The following is an 18,829-nucleotide window of genomic DNA, read 5'->3' on the forward strand; positions in this document are numbered from 1 at the left end:
AAAGGAGGGGCCTACATACAAGAGGCCCCAACGGGCAGTAGGTTGCTAATGCCACCTTCTGTGGATACCCCAGCAACTCGGTCTCATGGTCTAGGCGCTTCAGCCCTCGTCCTGACCCAGGGACCTCTGCAGTGCCCACTCACCACTTGCGTTTCATGTAGGCAGCAGCCCTGTTTCCGTAGAGCATGGCGTTGTGAGGGGCCTTCTGCACAGCCTTGCTGTAAAGCTGGATGGCCTGCGTCCACTGCTGGCAGGCAAAGGCTTCGTTGGCTTGCTGCTTCACGCGCTCCAGGTATGGGGGGAGCTCCACCTGGGGACTGTGAGGGAAGGAGAAAAGTCAGACCAGGTGAAGGTTAGCGGTCCTTCCCAAGAACATGCACGGTTTTATGGACCCTGGCATCTCACTGCCATCCTGGAGAAGGGGCCGCTTTCACCCTGAGCTTGGGTCATTTCCTATTACCAAGAAGGAATATGTATAATTCCAAACACTGTGAACCAGTAAGAGAGGCAGGAAAGGCTGTCTGGAAGGGTCTAACGGCGTGTTAGCAATTATTAATCAAATGCTTGGGCTCAGGTGACAGCCACCGATGCCACCTGCACCCACACTGAATTAAACCTTGTAACCATTCTACTTCCTGTTTTTCTCAGGGACCGGACAATCTGAACATCTAAGCCCAACAGATGGGTGGGAAGAGAACAGAGGCAGGGATGTACTATAAAATGGGAAATAACATGAGGGGGACGGATCATCTGCGTGGGAGACAAAGTTCAGTGCCGGGACCCTTACCCCAGTGACGGGGCAGAGGGACAAGCTTCACTGTGGGTATGTTTGGCCAACTCTCAGAAGCTGCTTTCGGAACACGAGCTGCTCTAAGAAGTCCCTCTGGTACAACCTCTACCATCTGGGATTCACAACTGGGTTAAGGTCAGGAGGAAGGGTTTGTGTGTGTGTGTTTGTGTGTGTGTGTGTGTGTATGTGTGTGTCTGTGTGCATGCGTGCACATGTGTACTACATGCATTGTGTGTGTGTTTTGTTGAGATTTTTGTATTATGGGTGTTTTTCCTGTATCAATGTCAGTGCGGTGCCTGAGGAAGCCAGAAGAGGACAACGGATTACTGGAAATGGCGCTGCAGACAGCTGTGGGCAGCTACACAGATCTGGGAGGGGAAAGAGCAGCCGGTGGTTGGCTGATGAGTAGTCTCTCCAACCCCAAGAAGAGAGGTTTGTAGGACACATTCATCTCTCCTGTCCAGAAGCTGTCACTAAGACTGAAAGGCCATGGAGGTCAGTTGGCCTCACCTGATACACCCCTTGCTTTCTGGCAGCCGGAAGCCGTTGCTGTGAAGGTGCAGACCATTCGACACGCCGTTAGACACGCCATTAGTAGACATCTTGCCATTCTGGACTTCTGGCAGAATGATAAGAAACAGTGAAACTCAGGAGGAGGGCTTCACTTCTCCGCATCTTTGGCTGCCATCATAGGATCTAATGGCTCCATGGTGAGACAATTCTTCCAGGTCAGACCCAGTCCCAGAAACCGAGTCAGGACAGGCAGGCAGTGGTGTAAAGAAAAGACTGTGTGCCCTCTGCTGGCTACAGAGGAAATAGCTCCTTTCTGTCTGACGTTCCCCAGAGCTGAGCTTGGGGAGGGGATGAGGGGTGAAGAGGTGGGTGGGTACATCAGCTGTAAGCCACAGGCAGAAATACATGAACCAGGACGAGAAGGAAAAGGGCAGCTTCTTCAAGTTCTTAAGAGCCAGGGCACCGGAAGGGCCCATCTTCCACAGGAGCAGGATGCGAAGCCTTGGACAGATCTCTGCCCCGTGCGTGAATGTCCTGATAAGAGCAGTGTAGAGATCTTGCCTTTTGGAGTGTATAGACACACTTCAGAGAAAGCACACGAACCTCTACCCACCACAGCATGGGCTCCCTAAGGGAGAACTTACCCACTGAGTGACATTTTCTAGGCAAGAGGAAGGTATACGGCCGTTGCTTGTAAGTCAAGTCAAACAAGTACACCTAGGATTGAGGAGAGATGGAGGCCATGAGGCGAGGAAACGGCTGAAGCATCAGCAAGAGCTGAGCAGCTTTCAAGACCAGGATCCTCAGCTCCCAGTGAGCGCTGCGCATGGAACCACGGAGCTGGCCAGACATTTCCACGAAAGGAACCTTAAGCAGGAAAATCCTCCAAGCTTTTGAGTCTTGGGGTAGCTATGAGGCCCTTGCTGACATTGGTCATTACCTGGGAGCACATATTTAAATCTGAAAGGGCCTCAAAGGCGCAAACATCTTGTTTTATAGATGAGAAAACTGAGGCCTCAGAGAAGAGAAACTACAAAGAGTGACACTGCTGCCAATAACCCTGTCAGCAGGCAAATATATCTGTTAGGCATATTTACTGAGTACTAGTCAATGCTTATTTTGTTGCAGGGTTCTGCTAAGTGTTCTGTATGGACATAAAACACTCAGATGAAGAAGTGCAGACTCGGAATTCCATACCTTACCAGGGTCCTAAGAACAGGGGACAGCACAGATAGGACTCCAACCAGCCCTGCCTGCCTCTGACTGCTCTTCCAGGCCTTCCGTTCACCCCCATCACCCTCAAGCCAGATGCTCACCCACTCTCCAGCCTGGCTCTTTTGTATTTACACCTTGCTTGTGACAGGTCACTGTTTGTGTCCGTGTTTGCTGTCACCTCAGGGCTGTCTGTATTTGCATCTGTCCCCATCATGTACAGGACAATGCTAGTGCCACAGCAATAGATGACTGGAGATGAATTTCTACAGGTTCAGCACACACACACCCCGAGTTGAGAGCACATAACCAGGGGTTGGCACCATCAAGTGACACTTCTCAAAGCTGGTCCTAGATCTCAGTTTGACTGAGCTCTAAGCCTCAAGGGAACCAGGAGGAAACTGAGGCTCGGAAAAAGACAATGCTTGAAGTCACTGGAAACAGTAAGTGACAGGGTAGTGTCTTTCAGAGGCTGCTCTCACTGCGCAGCTGAGGGTGGCCCTGGATTCTCTATCTCCTTCGTCAGCCTCCTGAGGCTGGGATTACAGAAGCCACCATAGGAAGCCAGCATGATCTGCCACTTCCTTTCTCTCTCATCTCCTCTTCTCTCCCCCCCTCTCCTCTCAGATAGGGTTCCATGTATCCTAGGCTGGCCTTGAACTTGTTACATCTGACCAAGGATGATCTTTAACTCCTGATCCTCTAGTGTTTACCTCTTTTTTTTGCGGATTTTTTTTTTTTTTCCCCCGGAGCTGGGGACCGAACCCAGGGCCTCGCGCTTCCTAGGTGAGCGCTCTACCACTGAGCTAAATCCCCAGCCCCTAGTGTTTACCTCTTGCACATGTGGATTTGAGGATAGATCACCAGCCCTGGTTTCCTGGCTTATGTGGAGCTGGGGATCAAACGCGGGGTTCTGTGCATGGTAGGCAAGCACTGTACTCAGTGACGACCATCCCTAGCCCACGGCCTGTCAGTTTCAATGCCCATCCTCTCCTTCTTCTTAGTCTGTGAGTGTGTGGTGTCCCCGGAATGCAGGCAAGCACACACCACAGTGCACATGGAGGTCACGGCAACTTTCTCCCATTTGTCTTCAATAGTTCTGGTTAGCCTGGAATTCAGTGTGTAAACCAGGCTGGTCTTAAACTCAAGAGATCCACATGCCTCTGCCTCCCAAGTGCTGGGAATAAAAGCGTGTGCCACTGCCTCCATCCCAAAGGGACCGCTGGAGAGTTGGTACTCTCCTTCTACTCCTTGGGATCTGGGGACTAAACTCAGGTTGTCAGGCTTGAACAGCAAGCATTTTACCTGAGGAGTCCCCTTGCCAGACCCTTTAAAGCATTCTTAACCAAAATACCTTACATCTGTCTAGTTCACTAAAAAGAAACAGAAAATAAAAAGGCTAGGTTAGAGTAACTGGGCTCCCTCGCATGTCACAATGTCATTACGAGGACGCTGACACTTCTATCTGCCAAGCTAGGCAATGCTGGTGAGGTCTCACCTCGCTGGAGTGGGACCTACCTGCTCTCCTCCCATGTTGACCAGCAGCTCTGTACCATTGGGGCTGAAGGTCACGTAAGTGGCGACCAGCACTCTCAGACGGCTGTTATAGTCAGGCAGCTTCACCGGCAGGTGACCTGGCAAGAAGAATGCAAAAACCCTAGGCTGAGTCAGGGGACAGTGTAAAGACAGCCAGATTGAAAATGCTAGCAACCAACTTCATGGAGGCAGCCACAAGTGCTGAGCCCTCGGTACAGTCAATGGGCCAGGCCAGCAGCCTGTGGGTTTGCCCTGGGTCACTTCGTGTGTGACTCGGGGTCTTGCTATGTCATCCGGCCTGGTTTTATTACTAGCTCTTTCAGATTAGTGTGGTGATTTGAAGCTTCTTGCTTAGCCTCTGGAGTTCTGGGATTACAATCCCATTTTAGAGAGAAGAAACTCCTCAGAGTTAAGTGATTTGTTGACAGTTAACACAGCTGGTCAAAATGAGGCGTGAAGGCCGGACCTGTCTGATTCTAACCCCTACCCCTCTGGACAGCCCTACAAAGAGCCAAGGTCCAGGCAAGGGCCAGGCTGGGCCCTACCTGCGACATAATACTGTGCTGCACCGTCCGGAAGGGGCTTCTGCCGGTCACAGAAGGTGTGCACACCCGCCGAAGGGCTCTGCTTCATGCTCTTTCTGATGGGAGGAAAATTGGACAGGTTAAAACTGGCTAGCTGTCTCTGGCTAGCTGAGTCACACACTCCACAGGGGAAACCCAGCGTTATGTCCTGAGGGGTACAGAAGGACAGAGTTGTCTTTCTTCCTGCTACAAGCGACTCCAAGGTTTGCTCTTTATATAACCATCAGTGAAAGTAGAGCAGGCTAGACCTGTCCTAGGATCAGGGATAGCCACGGCTGTGTGTGGAGAATGCTTGGGTTCTCCCAAGAGACTGCCCTCGCTCCCTTCTTTCTGTTCTGAGACAGGGTCACATTAGCTGAGGTTGACTTCAGATTCAGCTCTGAAGAGGATAGCCTCGAACCTCTGATCCTCTCTCCCTACATCTCAAGTGCCGGGATTGCAGTAGTGTGCCACCATTTTTTATTTTACCTTTTCTTTTCTGTTTCAAATATACATTCTATTTTTAAAAAATTTATGTGAATATGTGAGGGTCTGAGCATGTGAGTGCAAGTGTGAGAAGCCAGATGCCCTGAGGCTGGAGTAGTGAGCTGCCATGAGGGTGTGGGAACCACACAAATATTAACTGTTGAGCCATCTCTCCAGCCCCAATCTTTCAATTTTTAAGAAAAAATAAAAGAGGGACAGGCGTGTAGTTCCTTGGTAGAACACGTGCCTAGCATGTACAAGGCTACGTGTTCTGTCCCAGTATCATCATAATAAGCAAAACTGTATGCACAGAGGATCACATATGTAAGACTAGCTCTGGGGTCAGGCATGCTGGTGTAATCTCAGCACTGGGGAGGCAAAGTAGATCTCTATGAGGTCAAGACCAGCCTGACCTACATAGTGAGTTCAAGGCCAGCCAAGATCACATGACAAAGCCCGGCTGTGGTGATGCACGCCTTCAACCCCAGCACTTAGGAGGCATAGGTAGGTTGACTGCTGTGACCAGGTTAGCCTGGTCTACATAGTGAGTTCCAGGCAGCCAGGGGTACACAGAGAAACCCTGTCTCAGGGGGAAGAAAAAGACTGCATAATACATAAGACCTTGTGTCAAAAAACAAGGGGGCAGGAGGAGGAAAAACCGAAAACCGAGACTGACTCTGGGGCTGCTAAACTGGCTCTGCTTGCCAAGTCTGACGACCAGAGTTCGAGTCCCCAGGACCCACAGGATAGGAGCAGAGAATTAACTCCCTAAAAGGTCCTCTGGTCTCTACCCATGCACCATGGCACACAAAACTATCCCTGCCCCCATACACACAGGTAAAGAATTGTGTAAAAAGACTGTCACTCTGTACAGATACTAACAGCAGTAAGGTAACCAGCAGGAAATATACAGTGATTTTGGGGGTGGGATTACAGGCAAATTATTCGGTGTGGGGGGAGGGGGGTTCCCAGTGTCTTGCCCGCAAGGCTGCTGGTCATACCTGTGGTTATGGATCATTCGAATGTCATAGAGCCTCACAAAGGGCCCACTGGCCCCTACGGCCAGGCAGTTGTTATCCTGGGGATTGACAGTGAGGCACTTGGCCTCCACCATCGGGCCACAGTATTCTGTTAGGTCAATCAGCACCTCTGAATGTTTGCTGTTCTCCCGAAGGTCATACTGGCTGTAAGAGAGGACCAAGTTAGTGACTAGGTTTCTTATGTAGAGAGCAGGGGAGAAACCAAGTCCTTGTAAGGCAAGAGAGGATGGTGCACACTGCAAGCCAGGTGCCTGTCTTTCTTTCTCCTTTTTGAAACGTGGTCTCACTATGTAGCTGGCTGTCCTGGAACTCACTCTGTAGAGCAGGCTAGCCTCCAACTCCGAGGTCTGTCTGCCTCTGCCTCCTAAAGTGCTGGGATTAAAGGTGTGCACCACTATGTCTGGCTTAACATATTCTGATATCTTAAACTGACCCTTAGGGTAGACCCTACACTTGAGATTGCTACTGTTTCACTGATTGCTAATACTGAGCTAAAACATGCTGTTCATCTGGCACGGTCCGGAGTGTTTCAAATGGACCACCAGCCCGGTGCCACTCCAACACTAATGGTCAGAGAAATTCAATAAACTCTCTGGGATATCACATCTTTGAAGTGCAGAGCAGAACACCTGTGAAGACCATGGCATGAAAGCTCTTACATTAGCTGGGTGTCATGGTACATGCTTGTAATCTTAGCATTCTGAAGGCTGAGGCAGGAGGATCATGAGTTCAAGTCCTGATCTACATAGTGAGGTTGAGGACAGCCTGAGCTGCATAGTAAGACCTTTCCTTAAAAACCAATCAATGAACCAAATAAAAACTCCACCCTAACCGACTTTCAGGAAACAAGGGCTACAAGGGGGAAGAGAAGAGAGCTGAGCTTATCTGAGAGCTGCCTAAGACCATGAAAGCCAGGGCCAGCCTGCCAGCCCCTTAGCCCCAACTGCACAGCAAAGGAAAAGCAAAGTGTCCTGCCAGGGCAGAGGACAGTTCTGCCGCACTATACAGGACTTCCAAAAGGGGGTGTGGCATCACCCATCCACTCAGTCACTTCTTGCTGGCTCTAAAAGCCTCACACAGTTAACTTGTTCTTCTAGGCCATCTTAACGGGACTGCTCTTCCTAAAATAGTCTGACATCGTTCTTCTGCCACGTGGTACCTGCGGCCTGAGCGTTAGGTTTATCAGACTCCAGTCTGACTTTTAAGACCCAATTTTACATACTTTGCCTTCCTCAGCTTTCTATGTGGGTCAATTCTGAGTATAGCCTTTCTCTTCCCTGTCTGTACTAGGGATTTGCTCTAGGGCTTCAAATACGTTAGGTGAGCTCTCTGCTGCCTAGCTGTATCCCCAGCCTGTGCCCACAGCATTCTTCATCTCCTACGTCACTTTACTCTGCCTTCGCGACACCCACCGGCTTGGGTGGGGACACCGTCACACCCTGCTAGGATATTTCTGCTGCCCGCGGCTCTGCCCAGGTCCTGATGCTCAGGTGATCTGCTAGGTCAGCAAGTGCTTCCTGAGCATGCATGCCACTGACCCGGCTGCCTTCTAACTACTGTGTGCTATGCACGAATGTTCTCGGTTAGCATACTCACAGCTACGAAGGAGATGCCATGATTACTCCTGTTTTATAAAGAAAGAGAAAAGTTCTCGAGTGCAGTGGCCTTTCCACACCTCACAGCGGGAGAGAACTGGGATTGGACCTGTTCTGCCTTGCTTCAGAGGCCTCCTTGTAGCCACACTGTAGTGAGTTCACGCATGACCTCATGGAGGCGCATGCTCATGATCTAGCTGCCGAGGAGGCAGAATGTGGGCTCTACTGAGCGCTGTGTTTGAAGCCAGCCTGAGGAACAGAGAGATCCGCTCTCATAACAACAGGGTGAGGATGAGCCTGTGATCTCAGGGAGCTCAGGACTTGAACAGCCGAGGAGCTAAGACCTCATAAGCACAACCTGGCTGGCTACAGAGCAAGCCCCACTTCTGCACCCGACCTTCCCAGGAAACAGTGGTGTCTGCAACTTAGCTCAGTGGCAGAAAATCTATCTGATATGTAAGAGGCCATGGGCTTGACTCCCAGCACCCCAAAAGGAAAGAGAAAGAAGGACAATAATACCATCTTTTTCTGAAGGGGGCAGGGTAAATACGCAACCACCACAGGACACCGGAACAGAGAGAGGGAGCGTTGGGGGTAGAGACACACTTCCTGTCTGTGGAGGGAGGCCTGCAGCAGAGCCACTGAGTGAGGACACACAAGGAAGTCCGCAGAGACCCTTACCGGATGAGCCCGTCCTCAGCAGCGCTCCAGAACGTGTTAGGCCACATGGGTGCCGTGGCAATGCGCTTCACCCGGTTTGTATGGTCTCCAAACATGTGGATCGTTTCCTTCACCGTCAGGTCGTGGACGTGCACCTTGGAGTCAGCTGCCCCTGTGATCAGGATGCGGTCTCCGGCATGCGGCAGGAACTGCTCACAAGAGATTGAATGACGGCAGGAGATAGGGTGGACTGGCCACTGAGGGAGACTGGCCTGGCGGTCAGCACGCCTCCTGCCTCTCTCACCAGTTAGGAAAGTCAGTGTCTATAAAAGCTTTCATCAGCACAGACGTTCAACCCCGTGTACTTCATGGAGTCTCCTGAGGGACCCTTGTCTGACCCTCTCCGAGCAGGAACTGAGGGGATGACAAGCCTCACTAACAATTCCTAAACACTAGACATAGGGCAGCTGCTTTACCTTGGTGACACCGAAAACAACTCATTACAGTCAGAGGCTGGGTTTTCTCTCGGTGGTGAGCACTCACTTAGTATGTGTAAAAACCTAAGTTTAATCCTGAGCATGGGTGAAGTAAAAGCCTTTAAGGGTCATGGCTAAGGTGTAGCTTACTGCAGACCACATGTATAACGTGCCTGAACCCCGGCTCAATTTCAGCACTGAAATAAAGTAAAGCCAGCAAGTGAACTGCAACCAACCACTTCAGAACACAGCAAGGCTGTTCAAACCCAGACTGTCAGCTTTACATATGCAGCCTCCCTCCCTCCCTTCTTTCCATTCATCCTCCATCCATCCACCCACAGGTTGATCCATCCACACATCCATCTACCCACACCTCGGTTCACCCACACACAGGTCCAGCCATCCAGGATTGGATAAAAAAGCAATTCCTGGGGCTGGAGAGATGGCTCAGTGGTTAAGAGCACTGACTGCTCTTCCAGAGGTCCTGAGTTCAAATCCCAGCAACCACATGGTGGCTGTAATGGGATCTGATGCCCTCTTCTGGTGTCTGAAGACAGCTACAGTGTACTAACATACATAAAATGAATAAATAAACCTTTTAAAAAATAAATAATAAAAAAAAAGCAATTCCCATCTTTTGACCTAAACTCCCACTTCTAAGAAAGATCCAAAAGAGAAAAGGGTATCTGGCCAAGAATGCTCAGCAAAGCAATCTTTATGTAGCAAACAGTGGGAAGAGTCCAGATGCTGGACCGTGGAGAGGGGCTGACCACTGTAGGTACAGCCTTCCAGACGACATGGACAACACCCCCTTCCTCTCCCTCCCTGCGTCTGTCTGTCTATCTCCCTCCTTCCTTCCCTGTCCTGGGGACAGGTCAGGTACTGTCATGGAGAATGGCAGGGAAGTGCTCTCACAGAGCTATACTCAGCTCTCCTTTTCAGTTGATTTGGAAGAGAAACAAAACAACCCTTTTATGCTCTGCCACTTAGATAGGAATACATACACTTATTTTTAGGGCACGCAGCAATCTTTACTCCTGTGTGGAGGCAGCACAGGTTAAAGCCACAGCAGTAACAGTGAGCCCTCAGTGCTGCCACATTTGCAATGTACCACAGTTGCCACCAGGGGGAGAGCATGGACAAAATATGTTAAATGCCCAGAGGCAGTGTTTTAACACCCTCCATTGAAAAGAAGGTTTTTCTTAAACAAACTGGAAAGAAGGCGCTGAGTGAAGGCGCTTGCCAGACAAGCCTGGGGACTTGAACTCTATCCTGAGGGACTGGAGAGAAGGCTCAGAGGTTAAGAGCACTGGCTGTTCTTCCAGAGGTTCTGAGTTCAGTTCCCAGCACCCAAATGGTAGCTCATAACCATCATATAATGAGATCTGTAATAACATCTATAATAGTCTTCTGGCCTGCAGGCACACATGCAGAGTGCTGCATACGTAATAAGCTTAAAAAAAAAGAAAAAAGGGGCTGGAGAGATGGCTCAGCGGTTAAGAGCACTGACTGCTCTTCCAGAGGTCCTGAGTTCAAATCCCAGCAACCACATGGTGGCTCACAACCATCTGAAATGAGATCTGATGCCCTCTTCTGGTGTGTCTGAAGACAGCTACAGTGTACTTATATATAAAATAAATGAATAAATCTTTAAAAAAAAAAAGAAAAAAGAAAAAAGAAAACAGTCTTGGGGTCCCACAAAAAGGCTGGAAAGAATCAGTTCCAAAAAGCTGTCCACTGGCTTCCACATATCCCCCTCCCATATCACTATCTATAGAAACAATAATAATACAGTTTTTGAAAATGTACTTTTAGCTGGTTGATGGTGCATGCCTTGAATTCCAGCACTCAGGACACAGAGGCAGGCAGATTTCTGTGAGTTCAAGGCCAGCTTAGTCTACAAAGCGAGTTCCAGGACAGCCAAGACTGTTATACAGTAAAACCCTATCTCAAAAAAAACAAAACAACCCCCACCATCACCACCAATAACCAAAAAAAAAAAGAAAGAAAGAAAGAAAAGAAAAAGAAAACAAAAGCAAAATCAAACCAAAGGGCGACAATAAAAACGCCAGAAAAGGGTTGTGTACAACTACTGTCAAAATATCGCCACTGAACGGGTGATGCCAAACTGAAGACTCTCAGTTCCCAGGTTTGGTCACACAGACAGTGCTGTCAGCTCCTTTGGCACAAGGGGACTCCTGCACATCATGTGTTGGTCATCAGAACCACAAATCAAGCTGCAGTTGTTCTAGAAAAACCACAGGCATTCATTCACCACAGGAGGTGAGAGAAAGAGGCAGTGAGGCAGTTCAGGGCGCTAAGGTTAGCTATCGACCTCTCAGGTGGCCATGATTTCGGGTCGAGCCTCTGCTTTTCACATTAGCCAGGGAGAGAAGGCAGTGGAGTGTTTTAGTCAGCTGCACACTCACGCACACCCTCGGATATAAAGTGTACAACTGCAGGCGGGGCTGAAAAGCCCTCTCCTCATAGCTCACTTTGGATCCTTAAACCTGGCACCAAAGTGTCAATTGACAGGCAGCCTGAGTGCAAAACCCTGCTTTGGGAGCATGGCACCAAGGCCCTGCACCCACAGATCTCCAAAGAAACCAGGAGTTTTGTTAAGCATGCACGATTCTTTCCGATGGAAAGATGTAAAACCCTCTCTTTTTTTTTTTTTTTTTTTTTTTCTTTTTTTTGGAGCTGGGGACCGAACCCAGGGCCTTGCGCTTCCTAGGTAAGCGCTCTACCACTGAGCTAAATCCCCAGACCCAAAACCCTCTCTTCTATGCAGAAGTCTGGGAATTGGAAGTGATTAACAGCCTGGTGGTCTGTGTTACCTGATGGGCCAGGGCGTATTAAAGCTCCTACAACCAGAACCAGAGGTGGCTAACAGCCTAGAAGACTGGGATGCTATTTGTATGACTAAAACCAGGCCAGACACAGCTTAGGCCCTTTAGTTAGTGCAGGCAGCCAGAGCCCATTCTCTTGGAAGAAATGGCACACACCCCAAGTTGAGTTTCAGTCTAATTACAACTCTGTGTGCACCACGGATTCTAGTACCCAGGAAACTTTTTTCCAGATTAAACAGTGGTTAAGTTTGTTGGGATAAAGCACCTGGGTGTCAGACTTCCCAAAATCTTGATCCAGGTTGATCCCACTCTCACCTCCCTGCCTGACACCTTCAGAGAGCCCCTTACTCTGACACATCTCAGAGGCTGTTCAGACCAGACATGGCAGCACACGCCTTCAACGCTAGCATTCGGAGGAAGAGGAAGGTGGATCTCTTATGAGTTCGAGGGCAGCCTGGTCTACATAGTGAAACCTTGCCTCAAACAGCAAATAATAAACAAGGAGCCCCAAGCATCAGCTGCTCTTCCTTCCCCAGCCCTATATGTGATTCTAAGGCCTAACAGCTACTTCAGGGCTTGGTCTCTGGGATCGAGAACTAACTTCTGTGTACAGGGATGAAAACCTATAGACTGTAGACAGTAAAGTGCTTGGCTGGCATCCAGGAAGCCCTGAGTTCCGTCCCCAGCACCACATACACTTGTGTTTAGTACTCAAAGGAGGCACAGTGGACGACCAGAAGTTCACACAGCTGAGGTTCAGGCCTGCAATTATAGGAAACTTGCCTCCAAGGAACGGTCTCACAGAACAGGCCTTCAAAGGTCTGTAGGGTCCTCCCCCCTCCTCTCAGCTAAACTCCCTTTTAGCAAAGGGAAAGATTCATTTCCTATGACAAGGTAGAAGACCTACAAGATCTATGCTAGATCTATTTTATTTTATATGTATGAGTGTTTTGCATGTCTGCCCTTGGAAGTAAGAAATGGGAGTCCAATCTGATGAACTGGAATTAGCCTCCATAGGGTTCTGGGAATCAAACCCTGGTCTTCTACACAAGCAGCAAGTTCCCTGAACCATTGAGCCATTTCTCCAGGCTTTATTATTTTTATGAATTCATTATGTGGCTGAGAACAACTCTAGGCTTTTGATCCTCTCTTACGTCCACCTCCCAAGTGCTAGAACTTGACTGTATGAGTACGTAACCAAATCTGGCTCACAAACATTTTTAGAAATCAGTGATCAAGCTGGAGAGATAGCTCAGTAGTTAAGAGCACTGACTGCTCTTCCAGAGGTCCTGAGTTCAAATCCCAGCAACCACATGGTGGCTCACAACCATCTGTGATGGGGTCTGGTGCCCTCTTCTCATATGCAGGCAGAGCACTGTGTATATAATAAATAAGTAAATCTTTAAAAACAAAAAGAAATCAATTATCTAAATGAATTGTAAATCAATCATTGAGTTGCTACTTGCTCATTAAAACTTTTTTTGAGATTTAAAAAATACTGACTTGGAGACATGGCTCAGCTGTTAAGTGAACTGACTGCTCTTCCAGAAATCCAGGATTGATTCCCAGCAACCACATGGTGGTTTGAAGATTCTCCTTAGCTGCTTCCCTTCTAACGGGACAGGAGACAGGCTTAGAGAGGACAGGGGATTCGCCTGTTCCCAGTGGGCTAAGGGACAGCAAGATGGCTCAGTGGGTAAAGGTGCTTGCTTTCAAGTCTTTTGACCTGAATGAGCTCCAAGAACCACAGGGTGAAAGGCAAGAACCGACTCATGTCAGTGTCCTTATGACCTCCACATACATGACCACACACATGCACATCATGGCACACGTGTACTCCCACACTAACAAATATATATACAAATTTAATAAATATAAACGGATCTCTTGAGTCGTCCGGTGGTTTAAGAAGAACATAGACCAGACAGGGTTCAGGCACCACTAACCAATGTTCACAGCACAGGAATCACAGCACAGGAATACGCACGTGGGTCACGCCACGCCAGTGCAACCTGCCCACAGCCCAGTCCCACCGTGTGGCTCATCTTCCTCACCTTGACAGAGAAGATATTTGCTGTGTGTCCTGTGTGCATGGAGAGCAGCTTCTTGTGGTGCAGTGGGTCCCACACGATGGTGTGCTGGTCATCGGAGCCAGAAGCCAGCAAGCTGTGGGCAGAATTAGGAGCTCTGACTTCTCCCGGCCCCGGCTGCCTCTCCCCAGGCCCAGGGGATAGGAGTTGGGCACAGATGTCTCAAAGGACAGTAGATGTTGCAGTTTAAGGTCAGCTTATAAATAGGACTAGATTATAGTTTACTTTTGCTGAGAATTTCCAATATTTGCCCGATACATGGGCCTACAGTAAAATAGGGTTTGGATGTTTATCCAAACTTCTGTGTCGACAGTCATGGGATAAGCGTAGTCTGTCTCCTTAGGTGTACCACGCTGAGGAACCCGCTTCCCCGCTGCTCATACTTACTCTCCTTTCTCGTTCCACTCCAGACAGTTGACACATCCCGAGTGACCCTGGGGGAGGAAACAGAGGGTTAAGTGAACGGACAGCTCTCTGGGAAGCTCAATCCGAGAGAAGTGGGGTCAGGCAAGCAAACCGCCTCACTTCAGCATCTGCCGGGGACAAGTGTGGGCCAGAACTAAAATGCTCCCCCACCCCCTTACAGCATCTAAAGTGCTTTCACACGCAGGTCAGCTGACACTGGACACCTCAGGTATAAAAGCAGGTTTCTTTGATCCCACTTTGCAGGAAATTCATACATTAGTAATTATAAATTAGTAATTTAAAAGTAATTATAAGACCTGTCTATCCCTGGAAGGCATGGGTACAGTTCCTTGAAGGGACAAGTTTAGGGTCAGAAGGCTTGTAGCATCTTTGTGGCCCTGTGCTCCATTCCTGCCTTCTTCCAACCTCACTCCCCACAAAAGGCAGGTCCTAGAGATTAATGCAAAAAGGTAATCTGGACCAGAGTGTTTATCTTGAGGATGTTAGTTAAGAATCAGAGAAAGTGGGCTGGAGAGATGGCTCAGCGGTTAAGAGCACTGACTGTTCTTCCAGAGGTCCTGAGTTCAATTCCCAGCAACCACATGGTGGCTCACAACCATCTGTAATGGGATCTGATGCCCTCTTCTGGTGTATCTGAAGACAGTGACAGTGTACTTATATACATAAAAATAAATAAAATCTAAAAAAAAAAAAAAATCAGAGAAAGTGGGCCTGGAGAGATGGATTAATGGCTAACAGCGGGTTCAATTCCCAGCACCCACATGGTTGGCTCACAAATGCCTATAACTCCAGTTCCAAGGCATCTGCTGCCCTTTTTTGTATCTCAATGGGTACCAGTACAATGAGGGCAAAACACTCTTTGTATACATGAGATAAAATAAACAAATCTTAAGAAAAAAAACCAGAGAAAATGAGGCGGTCAACGGTACATAATGAATTTGAACTTAGAAACAGTGGAAGGTTTGAGGAGCGGACCCCAGGGTTTCATAGCAAAGAACAGGAAATGACTGGACCAAGCTGGCTTCTCTGTCTCTTCGCTCTGCCCCCTTCCTAAGGGCGCCAGGCTTACCACTGACTGAACTACCAGCTTCCTGCCTGAAATCAAACCAAGTGTCCTGGGAAGCACGAGTCCATCTTGAGCAGTGAGAGGTACATGGAAAATAGTGAGGGTGATCTGGCCTTAGGAATCAGCCGAGAGGTGAGCCTTGACCTGGAAGCAGATGCCAAGAGGGAACCGGGTGATAGGAGCACACGGGTCCCATTCTCAGCAGCTCTGAAGAGCTAGGGGCTCCCTACGTGAGGACCAGGCATGTGGGTGGACTGACTGCCACCTCGAGGGCAAGCAGCCTGGGGTGGACTCAGCACCAGAAGCAGGCTTATCCTGTAGTTGTAGAAGATATAGCCAGACTGACTACAGTAGCAGCCCCTGACACTGACCTTCTCCTGCCCCTCAGTCCAGTTTTATTTAAGACAATTCAAACTGGGCTGTTTGAATTCCAACCCATTCTTCAGCTATCAGTGAGAAGGACCTTCCTTCAAGGTGTCCTGCCTCTCTTGTGAACGAGGGAGGAGGCTTCTTTTTTTTTTTTTTTTTTTTTGGTTCTTTTTTTTTTCGGAGCTGGGGACCGAACCCAGGGCCTTGCGCTTCCTAGGTAAGCGCTCTATCACTGAGCTAAATCCCCAGCCCCGGGAGGAGGCTTCTTTCCTGCTGGCTCCTATGGCATCCTACAGAATGGCTCTGCAGCTCTGTCATTTCCTCCACCAGACAGGCCTGAGGAAGCAGGCTTTGTGGATGACACTGCATCTCTGAGGCCAGCTGCTGTGTCTAGCAGGTATCTGCTGCTTGACTGACGAGATGGGTCCATCCATCCAGTGGGGCTAGTGAGGAGAACCCAGAGGTACTGACACAGTAATTTCCTAGCTGTCAGCAGAAGGGGCCATTCTGTCTTTCCTCTTCCCAGCTGCTTCCTTTTAGGCTCTACACCGGAATGTACAACTGAGACACCCTCTGCTCAAGGCTGCCAGGGCCCCTGCGGACCTAAGGTCTCTTGACTTCTCAAATACGTGGTTGCAACCCCACACCTTTATCTGAGTCAAAACCATCTCTATCCTGTGCCTGAAGCCACAGCTTCATCTTGGAACCACTCAGAGCATCCATGGCCTGGAATGACTGCTACTTAGTGAGGGCAAAGCTGAGTACTTGTTTATGCAGAATAATGGCCCCTTTATTGATGTCCCGCCATAACTCTGGAACCTGCAAATGTTATCTGAAGTGGCAAAGAGAACTCTGCAGATATGAATAAGGTTAAGATTATGAGATAGCAAGATGATCCTGGACTGTCCAGGTAGGTTCAGTGAAGTCACATGAATCCTTAAATTCATAAACAGTGTGTGTGCTGGTTACAGAGCAGTAGACACAGAGGTGTGAAATGACTGCACCAGCCGCTGCTGGCTATGCAGCAGAGGGAAGGGCCAGGAGCCAAGACTTGCAGCAGCTTTAAGAAACTGGGAATAGCAAGAAAAGAAATTCTACTCCACCCTACAGCCTCCTGGAGGGACAGAGCTACCAACACCTTCTTTTAGCCTGGTGAGATTTGTGTTAGACAGTTCTGATTTATAGACCTGTAACATGAGCCAGCAGCGGTGGGTCAGCTCTATCTTAGCACTTGAGAGGCTGAGACAGGTTGATCTCTGAGAGATCTGAGCTAGATAAAGAGTGTCAGGCCAGTCAGAGCTATGCAGCAAGACACTACCTCAAAACACTAAAAAATGAAAACAAAACAAAAAAACAGGAGCTGGAGAGAGAGCACACATTAAAATAAAATACATTATTTAAAAACTATAACAAGTTTTTGTTTTTAAAGCATTCATTATGGGTTTTTCTTTTTTCATTTACTGTGTGTGGAGAGCACGTGTGGGCACTTGTAAATAGTCCCTCATTAATTTTTAGCCAGCCTATCTCTGCTTGGAGACAAGGCTTTTATATTTAGCTCCAGCTGGCCTTGAACTCACAATCCTTCTGTCTTATCCTAATACTAGAATTAGTATTTTTTTAAACTATGTTTTTTATGTATTTACCTTTAGGGAGGAGCTTTTGGGCCAACCTGCATATATAAGCCAGCTCTTTCCTTCTACCATGGGTACCAGTTCTCTGGGCTTGGTAGCAAGGGCCTTTACCCACTGAGACATCTCCCCAGACCTAACTATCTACTTAGTGTCTGTGTTCACACATGTGTGCCATGGCAGCGGTGTGGAGGTCAGAGGACAACACCTCACGGAAGTGGATTGATACAGTCAGGCTTGGCAGACAGGCTGCATTCATGTAACAGCGGGGTACGGCGGCACCTTCCCGTAGACTCAGGTAGAGGAAAGAACAAAGACAGTCAGATCCCTGGTCTCCATGACCAGCCAGTCTAGCATTCATCAGGGGCTCCAGATTCAGTGAGACACCCTGTTTCAAAAAATAATGTGGGGGGCCAGATGTGGTGGCACACACCTTTAATCCCCAGCAGTTGGTAGGCAGAGACAGGAGGATTTCTGTGAGTTTAAGGCCAGCCCAAGCTATATAGTGAGTTCTAGAACAGGACTTAATAGAGACCCTGCCCCAAAAAACACACAAAAAATAATGTAGAAGGCTGGAGAGGTGGCTCAACAGTTAGGAGCACTGACCGCTCTTCCAGAGGCCCTGAGAACAGTTTCTAGCACCCAAGTATGACAATGTTAGGTAGAACCACAGACATTTAGTCATGATCTCATTATTCCTTCCTACAGGTAAGACTAAGCTTCAGAGACATTAAATAACTCTTGTGTTATCATGACCTAATAAGGACCACTACAGAGAAGAGGTGTGGAGAAGAGAAAAAGGAACTATCCCCGATATCATCCATTCATTCATGTGTGGTAGAGTGCTTGCCCGCACATGCAGGGTCCTGGGTTTGGTGGCGATTCCTGGACTGGACAGTGTGGTACACACCCTTAGTTCCAGCACTCAGGAGGCAGGGGCAGGTGGATCTCTGAAGTGGAAACTCAAGGGTTTTTGGGAGAGTCAATTATGTTGATGGTGTCCTGAAGTGGACACAGGTGAAAGACTAATGCAGACTCGTGAGGGAACGTTCCACTGAAGCAGACACAAGAGAGAGGACATGTGATGAAGGATTCTTTGCTAACAACATACATGCACTGGTCCACCTTACATTGCATAGTTGAGCTGCATGTCAGGACTCCACAGAAACACACCAAAAAATTTCTGGTGGTGTGCTGCAGTTTCTTGCCACTTCTGCGGATGTGGGCTGATTGACAGAGTGGTGTCAGCCGAGACAGACACACATGATGAGGCAAGACACGTGCTGAACATGTGGTGTTTGGAGAGAGTATAAAAAGGACTCGTCAGACAGTGACGGAGGCTGAGCTTGGCTTGCTTCTATAGAGCTAACTGTGTGAGACTTGTGGGTCTCTCATCTCTGATCTTCGCTCCTCCGAGAGAAGCACAGCCAAGTTCTTCTCCTGGCGTTCCTCCTGGTCCTTCCTGCTGACTTGTGCCAAGGCTGAGGCCTGGCTGTCTCTGTTGCTGTCACTCTGCTGACTTGTGTTTGC

The 18,829-nt window shown here is 48.7% G+C and overlaps 1 protein-coding gene across 8 annotated transcripts in view; it reads right to left on the reverse strand.

The window, feature by feature from the left end:
• Positions 1-18,829, reverse strand: part of Wdtc1 (WD and tetratricopeptide repeats 1) — a 68,201-nt gene that overhangs the window by 8,069 nt on the left and 41,303 nt on the right. For 3 of the 8 annotated variants that reach the window (NM_001107908.2, XM_039109774.2, XM_008764135.4), the window contains 9 exons: positions 14,198-14,244; positions 13,775-13,886; positions 8,417-8,604; positions 6,102-6,284; positions 4,597-4,691; positions 4,034-4,149; positions 1,948-2,020; positions 1,301-1,409; positions 144-317 (listed from right to left, as the gene is read on the reverse strand). In NM_001107908.2, the coding sequence (NP_001101378.1) occupies positions 144-317; positions 1,301-1,409; positions 1,948-2,020; positions 4,034-4,149; positions 4,597-4,691; positions 6,102-6,284; positions 8,417-8,604; positions 13,775-13,886; positions 14,198-14,244 (1,097 nt within the window). The remainder of the gene's footprint in view (positions 1-143; positions 318-1,300; positions 1,410-1,947; positions 2,021-4,033; positions 4,150-4,596; positions 4,692-6,101; positions 6,285-8,416; positions 8,605-13,774; positions 13,887-14,197; positions 14,245-18,829) is intronic. The other 5 variants (XM_063287533.1, XM_039109775.2, XM_063287534.1 and 2 more) reach the window with 3 other exon arrangements.

Source organism: Rattus norvegicus, chromosome 5 (genome assembly GCF_036323735.1).
Source record: "Rattus norvegicus strain BN/NHsdMcwi chromosome 5, GRCr8, whole genome shotgun sequence".
In the NCBI taxonomy this organism is placed as follows: Eukaryota; Metazoa; Chordata; class Mammalia; order Rodentia; family Muridae; genus Rattus; species Rattus norvegicus.